Source organism: Larus michahellis, chromosome 7, assembly GCF_964199755.1.
Source record: "Larus michahellis chromosome 7, bLarMic1.1, whole genome shotgun sequence".
Taxonomy (NCBI): domain Eukaryota; kingdom Metazoa; phylum Chordata; class Aves; order Charadriiformes; family Laridae; genus Larus; species Larus michahellis.
This window is the reverse complement of record NC_133902.1, coordinates 59,936,323-59,951,916: the sequence shown is the minus strand read 5'-3', so window position 1 is coordinate 59,951,916 and position 15,594 is coordinate 59,936,323. Positions and strand designations below refer to the sequence as shown.

General features: G+C 44.3%; 1 protein-coding gene across 3 annotated transcripts in view; it reads right to left on the bottom strand.

The window, feature by feature from the left end:
- Positions 1–15,594, bottom strand: part of GPD2 (glycerol-3-phosphate dehydrogenase 2) — a 63,159-nt gene that overhangs the window by 18,610 nt on the left and 28,955 nt on the right. For all 3 annotated transcript variants that reach the window (XM_074594277.1, XM_074594279.1, XM_074594278.1), the window contains exons 7-8: positions 1,097–1,261; positions 189–333 (exon numbers count right to left, since the gene is read on the bottom strand). In XM_074594277.1, the coding sequence (XP_074450378.1) occupies positions 189–333; positions 1,097–1,261 (310 nt within the window). The remainder of the gene's footprint in view (positions 1–188; positions 334–1,096; positions 1,262–15,594) is intronic.

Genomic DNA, 15,594 nt, shown 5'->3' with positions numbered 1-15,594 from the left:
TTTTCTGAATATATGAAATTGTTCTTCTAATCGGCACAGTGCTGGAATCCTCTTGAAAAAAAAAAAAAAGAAAATGAAAACGTGCATTCAAAACTACCGTAAAACCCACAAAGGCGTCTCTGCAAGCTTATGTATTAAAGGCACCAGCAGAGATCGTTACAAATGGTTTAGGCTTAGACTACCGTTACCTGTAATAACCAGGCATCACAATATGCACGCCTGCGCTTGGCTGACAGATGTTTGGTACTTCCTGATCATCCATTTTGCGCACAGAGTCTGTGAAAGGTCCCGTAGCATTGATAACACACTTGGCTTTGACATCAAATTCCTGCCCTGTGAAAGAAAACAGTATCAATCACATCCACCATTTGTTTTCCTGCTCACTGACACTCTCTATTATTAATCTATCTATGAACTTAACCTACTGTAAAGTGGATCGTGCTTGTCTGAACAGAACAGCTGTTCGGTTTTTAAAAATTAACAAAGTTTTCACGTAACACTAGATTTGAAAGAAAGCGGTTTACAGTGAAATTCCATCTTATCTGTAAAAGCAGAAGAGGGCAGACCGGGTGGAAGAAGTTGAGCTGAAATCTGCCTCTCGAACGAGAGAGATTTCAGTCTCAACCCGTAGACTTGCTGAATGGGATTATTACTGTACAGCACGTAGCATTTTACAATATCATCTTTGCTTGACAGAAGAGTTTGGATGTAAAGCTTAGTCTGCCCTGCCAAAACACCGGGATTTGAGTGAAAAACCTGACAGAAGTTAAAGATGATTGACATTAATGGTATGCCACTGCACTCTGGGAAGATGGCTCCTTTGCCGGTTCATTGATGTTTACAAACAGCAGTGTTCCCCGCTCCTCCCTCCTGTCATTATTTCTGTGTTTCTTTAACGAAGAGAGAACGCTCCCCTGAAGTGCTGTGCTGCCTGTCCCACCGTGGCCCGCTCCAGCCCGCTGCAGAAAGCCATCGCTTGCGCCCAGCGAGCTGGGGGCTGCAGACAGCCGGCCGCTGGGTGGGCGAAGGCGGGCAGGGGGCTGCCATGGTGTCCCCAGGCCGCCGGCAAGACGCGCACGCACACAGAGACCCCCACCTGTTAGGACATCCCTGCAGCGCACCCCGCACACGCGCTGCTTCCCGCTGGCCGGGTCTGTCGTCTTGAGCAGGCGCAGCACTTCAGCGTAATTGGCGGTGGCAGCGCCGTACCTGGCAGCAGTGAGGGCGATGGCGAGGTTCATCCGGGCGTCGTTGTGCTGTCCTGCAGCGGGGACGGGACCGGGGGAAGGACACCAGTCACCTCCAGCCACGGACTTGTGGTATGGAAGTGTGTCAGAACCGATCTGTCACATCTGTCCCTGTCACATTGAATAGGCGTGATGGCTGCTCGCGCAGAAGGAGAATTATTTAAAGATACATCCCCTCTGCCGCGCCGGCAGCAGCACGCCCCGTCGCCTGCCCCACGCCGGCACCCCCGGCACTGTGCGACACCCCCTGCCCTCCCCACACCAGGGAACTGAGAATGACTGCTCCATCGCCTCCCGCCAGGGAGAGGCCGCACCGCCTTATTCTCTAGCTTTCCCCCTGCCATCGCGCTGCGAGCCCGTAACCGCACCCAAGCACTGGCGTGGGGGCCAGCCGCCACCAACCGACAACTCCTGTTAGCAGGGCTACACACAACGCTCCACAGCCAAGAAACAACCTTTCAGAGACCGTGCCGAACGATCAGCTTTCTGTAACTGTTTTTTCTTGTATATGCATTTTAACTTCCCAACATACCACATAAAAGCATCAAAAAGAGAGAAATAAGTAGACAAGAATTAATGAAGGATTCTTAACATATATCATTAAAGATTTATTACTGAAATTCCCTCGTTAAAGAAAACCAAGAGAGAGGCGGAGGGACCATGAGGGGAAGATGATTAATTACTTTGAAATACTGGCTTCACCTGAGACTTTTCCTATTTATTATTGCCACCCGAGTTAAAGTCCTGGATGCTGGCTGGAAAGAATTACTATACATTGAAGGGGCCAGGATCTGTGTGTCCTGAATAATTAATTCACGAGAGGGCTAAACTTCTGAGGTACGGTTCACTTTCCCGAGTGTTTGAACCACTTCTATCAAAGCTAATACTGATAAAGTGATAAATTTGTAATAGATATTGTAGTTGATTTATGTTGCCAGCATTCCCAGCGTTTAGTATAAATGGTTTATGTAAAGTTTGGTCCTTCTGATTCTGCCTGTGCAATCTCGAACCGCTGCGCAAATAATCTGTTTCCAGCTAAAAGGGCAAACTTATAAAGATGGGATCAATGGCCTCGAAGGTGCCACCTCCCCTCCCCAAACTTCTCATTCTAAGACACGAGACGATACAGTGCAATCAGTCTTCAACTACAAGAAAAAAAAAGTTATGCAAAGCGTACAGAAACAGTAACATGATAAAGCACCGATGAAGAAACAAACAGTAACTCCAGTTCAACTAAGCAAACAATGCCCAGAATAAACTGCAAAAAAGAGCAGCAAAACAACTGAGCAAGATGTCAAGAAAAGTTGGGGATGCTCCATCACACAAGATGCGTAAGACTAAACAACCATCTGTCAGAAGCGGCAGGCAAATCATTAAATAAATGCATCAACATTTATGCTGCGGCAGTGTCAGGGAACGGATAAAATGACCTTACGAGGTTTACCTCAAACCTTAACATTTTAACGCGGGGCCGAGAGAACGTACATCTCGGATGTAGAGGGAGCACTAGGCAGGAGAAAGACAAAGAACTGCCAGAAGCTGCGTTACAGCGGCTGCTGCTGCGTGCAGCAGAACACAGCACATTCCGCAGCCAGGCAGGGGATGCTCCTCCAGCCCGCAGTCGAGGGCTTTCGGAAGAGCTCCGTCCTGGAGACAACCCTTTATTGGGGGACTCCACCTGGGGGCTGCCTGACCCACAGGGTACCGCAGGGCTTGGCTCTGCGGGACAAGGAACCCTGCACAAGCCACAAACACTACCCTCAAACAACCCCCAGGCACCTGTTTCCGTGCAGTAGGATTTATTCTTTTATTGTAGAAGGACCCTGGTGCCAAGAGGGTTCCCTTAGTTACTTGTTGATCCTCCACCAATTTGCTCTTGCCACCAGCACATAAGGTGGTACCCGACACAAACCGGCCCTCGCTCACCACACAAACACAGCACAATTTTCGGTGTTAGCTAATATTAGCTTTGGGCTATGGGAAGCCTTTACTGTTTAAATTTTGCAAGCTTGCCTCTTCCCAGCTTTGCGGCTTATTTGTCCAGACCAAAAGCAATCCAGAGAAGCCAATCAGCAGAACAAATAATGTGGAAACAGGTGTAATTCCTAAAAAGAACAAACATCTAAGTAACAATTGTTTATTAAGCCCCAAATCCGAGAGATGCTCAGCATTTTGTTGAAACTCCCAATGCTCGTAACGTCAGAGCGAGCTAAGGACATGCTCAGTGCGTTTCAGGATTTGCACCACTGTGTCCAAGACAACATTTTCACGCTTTCTCTGAAACTCTCATCCATTTTCCCCTCATCATTATTCCGATGCCAGAAACCCCTTGCTATTACTCAACTCTCAGCTGTCCAAAAGGAACTCGGGTGCCCGTGTAATGTATTTGCAGGAAGAGGCCTGGGAAATAACCAGGTCCTGATTAACTACACATCTAGAAAAACCCACTGGCTGCAGAGTGATGTGATCTACAGCGTGGAGTCCTAGAGTATTTCATAGCATAAGCAGCAGAGATCTGCAGAGGTCTAGGTTTGAAAGAAATGAAGAGTGACTTACCGGCTCAGAAATTTATCATCTGTGGAGAATAATACTGCAACAGTTTGGTAGAGATGTGGTCGCAGTACAATAGTTTTTATACTCAGAAACAGCTTTTTTTTTTTTTAAGCCCTCCAACTCACATGTGCACGTTTCCCCCCAGACCATTACATTAAAATCCTGCACTTTACATGCGATTCTCTTTCTTTCTTGATGTCTGAAGCAGCGGTTGCTCTTCCTCCATGCACACCCCCCATTATAAAGGTGCCGCAGCCACACCAGTTCTCACTACAGCACCATCCACAGTTGCCAAAGCGTATTTTCTGCTGATTAAAGAAAAACTAGCTATTTACACGTGTGCTAGTTCAGAATCAGGAATGATTAGTATTTCAAAGGGACTGGTATGTGTCCTGGTACTTAGCTGCCCCTTAGCGCTCTAGAGAGCGATGGAAGGATAGCAAAGCAAAGATTCTGCATCACAACCTTTTTGACTTCTCAGTTGAATGCTGTTCTCCCCAGGTAAGATTCAGAGATCCTCCAGACCCAAGATAAAAGCGCCCCCAAGCTTAACCTCCTGCAGAACAGACATGTAAAGCTTTCTTGACACGAGCACTGTTACCGTGTTCCGGAGATGCCCAGGAACCCCAAGGCACAGCTGTGTGCGAACGGCTTCTCTGGGGCCCCAGGGTACCTACCTGAGACGGCTCTGCATCCACCGCCCCCCGCAGCAGCCACTGGTGCTCCACAGCAGAGCAAAGAAAACAATTACCCGCCTTGCCCCCAGAGGTAACCCCTCTATCATACCGTGGTCTTTTTTCCCAAATGTCGTAAGCCAAAAAGTTATTTTATAACAACAGAATGGCTAAACCACTTAATCTGGCATTCTTCTGGAGAAATGAGTAAGCTCCTGAAGATCTCACAACTAACCTGTAGGCAACAGAGTGAAATTCTAATTCTGACATTCACCAACACCAGATGCTCACAAACACCCTGCCCTGGAGAGGTCACTGCTGCTTCCCTCCGGCTGCCCGAGGGCTGGTTTGAGAGCGCTCGTTTGTGTCCGCGTGGCCGTCGCCAGCGGGACGCGTCTCCGCGGCAGTGCGAGAGGCAGCCACACCTCGGCATCTCCAGGAGAAAGCAGCATCCAAGAGCCAACTCACGGAACACGCTGAGTCTTCTTTGCAACTCCTCCTGTGATAGCTCTCCAAAATAAGAGGATGTTTAAATCCTTTCAGTTATTTCTAGCAAGAAAACCTGAAAGAATCATCCATCTCATTATTCACTACTGTCATCTGCTTGTGATATAGTAAGAATGGAGTGATACTTTAATTTTTATTAAGGGCAGTTGAGCTAGCTTTTAACAAAACACTGGCCCAAGTGCTTTCATTAAATTAACACTGAATCCTCTTAAAAAAACCTCTTTATTCTCAGAAGGCAAACTGCTGAAGACATTTAGTGCGTGAAGACATTTTGTGTAAGTGTGTCCTACATCATGTTAAGACCAACAGTGATGCCATTTGGTTTATAAATTCTTTTTTTGTGTAATTTAGGAAAATTCTATTTTCATTCCTTAGTAGCAAATGTTGTATTTCTTCAAAGACGAACAGACAATGCTTCCGTTGGCACTAAAAGAATCCTCCCACAGAGCGCACATAGTGTACATTCAATTTTATTTTTATCGATGCTGAACCACAGCCAATAGTGGTAACAAAGCCCACGGACTGTAGGAATTTGTTTGTGACTGATTCAGAAGAGTTGTGTGAAAACCACTGTGTTAATAAGGCACTCTGGTCCTTCTAGTATATTCTGTCCTGTGTCACACTGACACCCATTACTTTTATTCCAATTCCTGCCTTCTCCTCTGCAAATCTATTCAGTTGAAGATAAACAGCACACGCTAGCCAGTGACTACAGTGGTGTTGTTTGGTTTTGTTTTTTTTTTAAAGAAGCTGGAAGCTCTTTTAATCCTAAAATTATTGTTCTTTCTGTTACTTTTGTTCATGTTAACCTTCTGATGCTAAGCACTAACACTTGGTTAGTAGGCGTACCTGCTGCATGACAATGAGTCCTGTAACAACGCACGCGAGCCTTGCGGCAATTGCCCTAAATCCACCTGTCCTGGTCCTGCAGCAGCGCAGCTGTAACACGGGGTTTTGCTAACTTCTTGCTGTAAAGACCCGGTCGGTCCCTGCAACACAAAAGCCTTCTCACCTTTCCTCATTTTACAGCCCTTCCCGATTAGGTGCATCTAGTTATTGCTGGGGAGGTCAAGTCCAACGGAGAGCTGGAAAATAGCCATGCAAGAAGCTACAGGACAGTCTTAATGAACTTTCCCAAAACACCAGATCTTTCCAAAGACCCACCTACCAGGCCTCCTTTGATAGGAAAAATACATTAAAAGGAATATTTGCATGAGACAACTAGGCCACAATTGTAGATCCCTACATAATGCAGCCAGACAAATAAGTAGGGAGGGGGGTGTTTTCTCTTTAAAAGCTGAGGGGATAAAGGCAAAGTAAATACTTGCAAATGAACCTCTTGCTTGTATGTTACCCATCCGATACCAGTGAGCTCCACTTATTTAACGAGAAGGCTTAACTGCAAGTCAGGAGCAGCCCCTTGGATTTGGAACATGCCCCACACCTACCACCCAGCACCAAGATGGGGATATTGCTGCATCACCCCAACAATGGCATCCAAAAGCACTGAGATTCTGAAAGTTATTTTAAAAATATATTACTGAACCTGTGTTACATGCTTACAACAGCCTTGCACGAGCTAATTGCATGCACATAGTAAAGAAAAGCAATGCGAGAAATCAAATAATTTCACGTGCATGAAAGTTTTCTTGGTGTGTATATACAAACTGTACCAAAACCTTACCAAAGGTAAGGCTGACGAGTGACAATTATACATCCCTACACATAACTAAGTTACCAGGACTACCTGCATCTTCTAATTTTTAAATAAGTGCTTAATTGCATGAACAGTTTTATTACAAGCATTAAAACAGGAACTCAACATCTGCTGCACATACGGAAATCAGTTATATCCAAGCTTAGGCATTATGAATCAGCTGGAGTGACTCAAAATTGTTCCAGACTTTGTGGAGAAAGAGCTCAGCAACTTCTTTTCCCCAAACATCAGTAGAACGAGTTCAGAGGTAAACAACAAATTTGACTCCTGAGTCACGAGTCATTACGAATGCCCTCAGACCTGAACTATTTCTTGCTCTCTGAATCACATAAAACTTAAGTCAGAAATTTGCTGAAAACGAACAGACTTTCTAGGATGCGTAGCACGCACGCATTTGTTCTTGGACTGCTGCAGAGGGAAGCGCGCTCTGACTCAGTTAGATTGGTTCCATCACACCCACATCTAACAACACAGCAATATCACACCCGGCTGTTAATACTTCTCATACAAACCATCTATCACTTGAATTCTGCTTTCCACTGCGGTGTCTGGGCTGCTGAAATACGGCCCAACCAGGTGGCAAGAATGATACACATCTAAATATGCACTTTGCACTAGAAAAAACCAACCCCCACATATTTCAGTCCTTTAAGATCTGCCCTGAGATGTAGTTGTTTTCAGTCCTCACTCTGTAGGAGCTTTAATGGAAAGGAAAGCCTTGAGTGTGGCCAGGTAAATTTATTCTAACAGATCCAAACTCAGATTTGAGACATTGAATTTAAATAATCCAGCAGGAGTCATTTTAAAGAATTTCTTGCTTCCTCCATTAAGCACCAGCTCAGACCCCAAGAAATAAACTTCTCTCTTCCTGCGAGCGATGGAGGCGAAGAGGAAACCATCAGCGTCCGACTTTCAGGCTGTGCTGCTCAAGGGTCTGGAAGGTCTAATGCCCATTTACCTGTAACAGCTGCATTTACCAGAGCTGAGCACAGCCAGGGAGAGCGCGCTGCAGAGACCACCCGAGATGCGACGGACCCATCCTTTCACAAGACAAGCTTAGGGAACTTCAGAAGTTCAAGATTGTTTTCATAAGGGAAGATTAAAGGAATGGAGGAACCTGTGACCAAACAAACTACGTGTATGGACGAAAACGAACAAGATCGCAATGAAGATTAGGAAATTAAAGTACAATACATTCCAACTTATGTACAGAGTTATAAACAAATGAATAACATACGCAAGAGACAGGAAGCCCATAAAAGCTTTTCTAAAAAAATACATATCACAATACCCCAAGAATGTCTTGTCTAATCAAGTCTACTGCCAAGTTACAGTACAGAAGCTAAAATTCCTATTGAAAATAAGGTATCAACATACAAAAATTAGACACAATATCCCAGCACATCAAGTGAGAGACAAAATTTAGAATTATTGTTCTGTGCTACTGCTTTATAATTATGTTGTTTCCCACTTCTTTTGTATCAGCCTTCAACTTGTCACTACAATCATATCGCAATGTCAGTGTAAGTAAAAGCACAGTGTTAAAATGAAACTAAACATTGTCACTGTCAGTTTATGGAAACCGCGCTAAAATGTCACCAGGAACAACTGTCACAGCAGGTCTGCTGCAGCCATGCCAGCAAGGAACGTGCCGGTGTCAATATGGCTTATTGCGGGCCTGCCTGGCACGAGAGCCGACCAGTCACAGAGTCATAGGATCCTAAAATCGTTTGGGTTGGAGGGGACCCTAAAGCCCCCCCAGTGGCACCTCCTGCCCTGGGCAGGGACACCTCCCACCAGCCCAGGTTGCTCCAAGCCCCGTCCAACCTGGCCTTGAACCCCTCCAGGGATGGGGCAGCCACAGCTTCTCTGGGCAACCTGGGCCAGGGGCTCACCGCCCTCACAGCAAACAATTTCTGCCTCACATCTCATCTCAATCTCCCCTCTGTCAGTGTAAAACCCTTCCCCCTCGTCCCATGGCTCCCCTCCCTGCTCCAGAGTCCCTCCCCAGCTTTCCTGGAGCCCCTTGAGGGCCTGGCAGGGGCTGGAAGGTCTCCCCGGAGCCTTCTCTTCTCCAGGCTGAGCCCCCCAGCTCTCTCAGCCTGTCCCCACAGGAGTCCTCCCAGTGCTCACACTAACGGCTTCAATCTGGGGCAAACCCTGCTTTGCCCACTGCAGTAGCTATTTTGAAGCCTGGATGAAGCAGTGATGGGTTTGGCAGCTACTGGATGGCGTGTGTGGGATCCACCCCATCCCACGGAGAAGCCAAGCAGCAGCATTTTAACTGACAATTCTCCCCTGAACATAAAGAAACCCAGCACACGAACGGCTACCAAAATGGGGCAGGAGGTGCTGGGTGAGGTGAACGCTGCTGCTGGGAGAGGAGGAGTGCAGTGAGGAAGATGAGCAAGGTGCACCTCTCCAGCCCTTCCTGGGATCAGGGCCCCTGCGGCCCCATATGCCCCCAGACATGGGGACAGCCAGCGGAGCAGGGGAAGGAGCAGTAAAATATACGGACATCCCCTAATCCGTTTTCCCTCAACATACCTACAATACAGAACAGTGTACATATTAACTAATGACCCACTATTAAGTTCACATAAAACGCACACATATAAATTACAGCGGAGTTACATGCTTCGATGGAGTCTTTCCCCTAAAAGCCACAACACACTGGGGAACGCTCAGATGTTTGTGGCACAACGTGCAAATAATGTCGTTTTGCTCAGGAATAATCTTAAATCTTTTAGGTAACATGATCTGAAGAATTATTCCCCATTCACTTCTTAAGGGACACAAAAACCATCCGTTGCTTATACGAGCATTAAAAAAGGAAAAGCGAGAGGCACAGAATTCACTAGAATATTCATCATTTCCAACCTTAAACCCACAGCGTACAAACAGACGAATCCAGCAAGTCAGAGAGCAAAGCCAATTTAATCTGCGGCTCCCCTGAGGTAAATGTAGTTCACAGTCCTGCCCCCACCCCAACCTCAGCCATAATCCCCGCTTCCTGGAGGTAAGAAAGCACTGGAGTGAGGAAAATTCTGCAGCAGGATATAATGATCCAAAATGACAGGGACAATAATGACAATGAATTTCATGTCTCCCAGTCATGAGCTGGGGATGCTTGACTGGGCTGACTTACACAATTAAATTGTTACAGGTACAGCAGGAGCTGCAGTTATCATCCGCATGCTTTTGGGAAGGACGCCTCCAGCAAAGGGAAGAGCAGCGCTGGGATGCTCGGTGCCTTTTGTTGGGGGCAAGCGGCTGCTCCTGCAGGGACGCTTGTGCGGCTGCACCCTTTGACAGAGGCAAAACTGGGTTAAAGATGCAAGCCATTTTAGGCGATTGATTTTATCCCTTTTGAAAACGATAAAAGGGCTCTGAGGGATAGAGCTCGGCGTGACTGCGGCCGCCGTGCGTGGAGCAGCACTCCGAGCAAGCACAGAGCCCGTGGATCTCATCCGAGGACGGGAAGCGCCGTTTAGAACCCATCCCCACTAGTGTTTGTACTAATGCCGGCACGGAAAAACGCCGTCGCTTCTGTAGGTTCAGGCAGAGACTCGCGTTTCATTTTACGGGCATTCCACTAGAGGCAGCCAGCGTCGCCTTTCCAAGCCCTCTCCTAGCAGGCTGCCCATTTTCTGCAGGATTTCAGACACAACTCTATTACACAGAACATGGGACAAAACGCATTTGAAAGCGCCGGGATGCGGAGAACACGCACAGTATTTTCCAGGTTATACCCACAGTTAGTGTGCCTGCAAGGCTTCCCTCGTTCATCCACCTTCAGTTTTGAAATAGCAAGAAATATGGTTAGCCGTGTATTTCACCTATAGAAAGTCTCTTTAGTGACAAACTGTCAAAGAGTTTTTATATCCAGGGAAGGAAGGAAAAAAAAAAAAGTCATACAGTTGTCTGCATCTGTAATAGGGTAATACCCCTATTACAGCTCAACATTCTCCAAATATTAATTTGTCAAATATGAATTATAAAGCTATAACATTTCATAATTCAAGACACACTCAAAGACTAGGAAAAATAGCTACAAGAGCCTAAATAAAAAAAAAGCATTTATTCCATTTTTGACAGCTTAATGAATGCCCTACTCTTTTGCATTGATTTTTGTGTGTGTGTGCATGTGTGCCTGGGAAGGATTTCTCATGGGGTTTGCTGTAAACACGGAAAGCTAAATCCTCTGCCAAGGCTTCTCTTTCTACCTTTAAATAACCTCCATATTAAATATTCCAAGAGAGAATATATACAAAAATACTGAGAATGCAAAAATAAAGAACAATACTGACATCGCAGCAAGGATGCTGGAAATTTGTAGAACAAGACATTGAACAATCAAATACCTTGGTGTGGCAAAACAGTCACAGAAGTAGTGTATGTTAATTCCTGCTTTCAGGAAATAGCAGTAAATTCAAAGAGCAGGGTCAACAAAGCCCTAAAATCTTAATGACTGATTCCAGAAGACAAATTTTCCCTACGCACCTAAAGGCTCATCTGGCAAGGCAAAATATGTTAACAAAAAAGTCTGCAAGCACCTAGAGATAGAAAAAGAATGCATCTTAAAGAATTGTGCCGCTTCGAATTTCTAAACACTTTAAATTGAAATATTCTGGCCAGTCGGATCTCTGCTTTAATGTTTTTCCTAGTTCTTAACATAATGAACTATGTATAATTTAAATGGAGATTAATTCTTCCATTTAAAGTGCTGTAAAATAATTCTGCCCATGATGTTGAGCTCTCAGCCCAGCGTCTCCACAGTGCCTCTTCTCCACTCTTCCTTCGGCTACGTAAGTGGAACTGACAGATCACTGCTCAGATAGCAGCCACGTTCTTCCCCCAAAATGTTGCCTTTTTGCTATTCAGGAGTATCCTAATACCAAGGAATGCTAAATGAAGTCTGACATGTACCCCTAAGAAACAAACTTGTAAGTTGTGGCTTCAAAGAAAACCTTGAATAAATAGGACACATTGTGTACACCCAGGCTAACATCCAACATATGCTTTAGTTTCCTGATGCTGAGACAGAGCAAGAATAGCCTCTGGGAAAGTCTGTGATTTGCTGGTGCTGGTACTTCCAACATTTATAATGTACCATTTTTTTTTTTGCCTGTATAAACAATTTAAAAAATGTAATTAAGACGACCACAGCAACATTTCAGAACACAACACATTCATGAATAATGGATTATTTGACGTGCCACTAGTTTGATCAACAATTACAAAACAAAACAAAGAGCATTCCCGATCTTTCCTTTGCAAAAGAACATTGCCACCAGTAAGTCATAACTGGACAGGTGGCTTTATCAAATAAAAAAGTAACCTACATAATGAATGTTTTACTTCTTGCCTTTGGTGGTGGTGACACACATGCCGAACAGCGAGATGCGGCTGGCAGGTGCTATTACCAACTACAGATACACAGAAAGTGAGAGAGACAAGCAGGAAAACAAGATAAAACTACCTTTAATTGTACACATACAATCAGTTAAGTAAGGCCACTCTCAAAAGGCCAATTTATTTATTCGTTACTTAGGGAAGACAGAGAAGGGATGGACAGAGAAGATAAAGATATGACCTAGTTTAAGACATATATACATATTTTCCGCCATTATTTAATGCTCTGTTTTATGACTAATCCTTCAGAAAGAACTAAAAGGAGTTTCATTCAACCTTATCATCCCCTTGTCTACTTTAAGTTCAATTCCCTTTCCCTTTTGTCCTCCATTCCTCCGGATTAAGGGCATGAAAGTATATCATTAAAATTCAAGTATAATAATTTACAAGATCTAAAGTGTGCTTGCTGAAACATTGGGACTTAAAACAAATTTACTGTGGACGGAACACAGGTTAATGGATCATGATAAAATAATTAATGCGTTACAACACAGCATGAGCCCACCTACACCATGGGCCACAGGCTGACCTCCAGGAGCCACTACAGACAGTATTTTAATTCTGGAACCTGGCACATTAAGAATGGATTTAATATTGCAGTTGGCAAGTTTTTATTCTGGATTAGGTGCAGCCTCAAAGCAGCCAAATGTACGTCATGAACTCACACATTTGATACTTTAGTCCTTCAGAACCACTTTATTCTTCTAGGAAACTGAGGTTTGGTGGAGCCTTGTGAGTGTGTTTCATTTTTCCACTGCAAAACACCATTTCTTTAAATTCTGCATAAAAACGTGGATAACTAAGCTGTAGTCTTATAAGAAAAGCAAAATAAGGCCAGATATACTAGCATGAACAAGTAGTTTCACTGGCAGCAAAACTTCAGTCTATTTTTGATATTTGTCACCAAATGAGTCTGTGCCCTGCTCGCACTCAGCTGCTCCTCTGACGGAGAGCTGCTGTCTGCCTGGTTGTGTCAAACCCGTAGGGATAAACCCAGGGATTACTCAGTCCTCCTTCTCCAGTAAACCGTTCTTCGACATTCTGTGCATTTCCTTTTCTTCTCTTTTCCATTTTACACTTCTTTGTTTCCAATCTGCAGAGTGCGTGATTGTCTCTTACTGCCTGGGATGGCGACAAAACCAGCAGAGACAGCTCTCCGTCACCCCGAGCTGGGCACGCCATTGCTGCGCAGGTGTTTGCCGCTAGAAGACCACACCGTATCTTGGAGCTGTACTTTTATTTATTGCAACACTGTTTAAAACAATTATTTGTCCAAGAAGCTTGAAGACTAAATTTTAAGGCTACCGTGTAAATGTGTATCTTCAGAACGCTGGAGTACTAAATAGCTATGATACATCCAAACTCTCTATTTAATCAGAAAAAACGTCAATAGATTATAAATAGATTTCAAGTTATAGTGCTCTTATGAGAAGTGTAATTACAGTTAAGAGAACCACTTCGTTGTTCTTGCATGCTCCTGGGATCCCTTAGACTGTTTTAAGGGATAGCTTATGATAATGAAAAAATAAGTCTGAATTACTTCTATGTATGCTATTTACAGCAGCTCTTGTTACAGTATACAAAAAATTCCACATAATGCCATAAAAAGTTTTGCTTCCAAACAACCTCTTATCTCCTCTAGACCTTAAAAGTAAGGTAGAAAAGATGCAGTCTCCATCAGAGATAAAGGAGGGACTTAATTTTTACTTAAGTCTCACCCTACTCCCAAATAAGAACCTACATGTATATATTCTTGCACAAATATATTCATTTGGGGTTTTTAATTCTGCTGGCGTCTGTATGAGACAACTTGCAACTATCAACATGTGCTTTTGCCAGAAGCCTCATAAATACTATCTGAGTCCAGTGTGTTTCGAGAGTCCCTCCTATTTCTTCCCGGTACAAAAGCCCCTATTGATAAGCCAATGAATAGTCTAAATGCAGTTCTAAAAAGGGAAAAGAACTACCTTTATAATCAATTTTGTGTGAAGACCTTTCTGGCTGCCAAAAGGTCAGAAACTACATCTTCAGGTAAAAACTAACTAGAACTGTACCACTACTGAGGTAAATCAGTGTTTAAGCTACTTATTCTTTGGAGGCTCCTTCAAGCCTGCAACGAATCTATGGCTTTTTGCCCTATCCTGAACACATTTGACATTTTGATATTAGCTAGTAGGCCCCATTACCAAGAAAGTTTTGCCAAGACAGAAACTCTCTGTCTTGGAAGTGAAGTGGAAGAGGACTGGAGAAGGGGGAATACCAGTCTCACTGAAAACACATCGTGAAACAGTGCCGAAGACCGATGCAAAGAAAAAATATTCCATCTTCTAGATATGCCAAGATAACCAAGTGCATCAAGAGAGCAATTCTGGTATATCCTGGTACTCCAACTTCAGCAGTGAACTTGCCAGCATTTAGAATTTGTACAAGTTCAGCATTTTTTAAATACTGACAATGTGGGGATGTGTCCTGCATGATGCTGAAAAGTACTGAGACACAGCAGCTTGGACAAAGCTCAAGACACCTGCACATCAACACAAACGCTAATACCCCAGACAAACAAAGTTTCTAGGTAGTCACTTGTCAAATAAGCCAGCTACACCTTCACCAGTTTTGTTTCAGGTTGCCTTGCATATCTGTAGAGACTGAAGGGACAGAGACAGTGGTAAGAAATGCACTGCTTAAAAGACCCTTGGCAGCACCTCCTGCTACCCAGCAGTGCGAGGGACTTGGCGTGATCCACCGAACAAGGCAGAAAGGCTGACCCACTCTTACATTCCAAACAAGAGTGATGCTCCTTCCAAACGGGAATAGACAAGAACGCTTCCGACGGCAGCGAGTTCTATTAAATCATCATTCTATTTTGAATGAATGTCAAAAGACTTGCAGAAAGCACCTTTGCTTTCTCCCCCTCAGACACTGATTTTGTGCGCTATACACAAACAGAACTGGCTGATACAACAGATTCAATAACTTGAGCTGGAGGCATTTTTCCTCTCATGAATTTATAACCCTTTGTTTAAAGGGGTTTTAACAGAAACCATGTCTTACAGCAATCTCTGGTATTTGATTATAACGACAATGAACGCTGTCTTTCCAGAGCAACCAATTTTATTGGCGATACAAAAAGTAATTGATCCAGGCCTCATCCAACCCAGTGCAAGAACCACAACCAGAAGCTGGGTCATCTAGACAGGTCTGAAGTTATTTGCACGCTGACAGTGCAACAGCAAACCATTTAACGTTACTGGAATGATCCCACTTTCTTGACTCACGATACCTCAGAGAAAATGTTCAGCCTGAGAAGCGCGCAGCAAAACCACGCGCAGGTGGGAAGCTGTAGAGAATCCCCAGAACACCAGAATGCTTCCACCTATCACTACACCTACGAGCCAAGAAAGCTGATATATTCTCTCCTTCATCCAGTAAGTTACTGTTGTGAAAAACATAATTTATCTACCAAATTAACGCTTAAGATGCA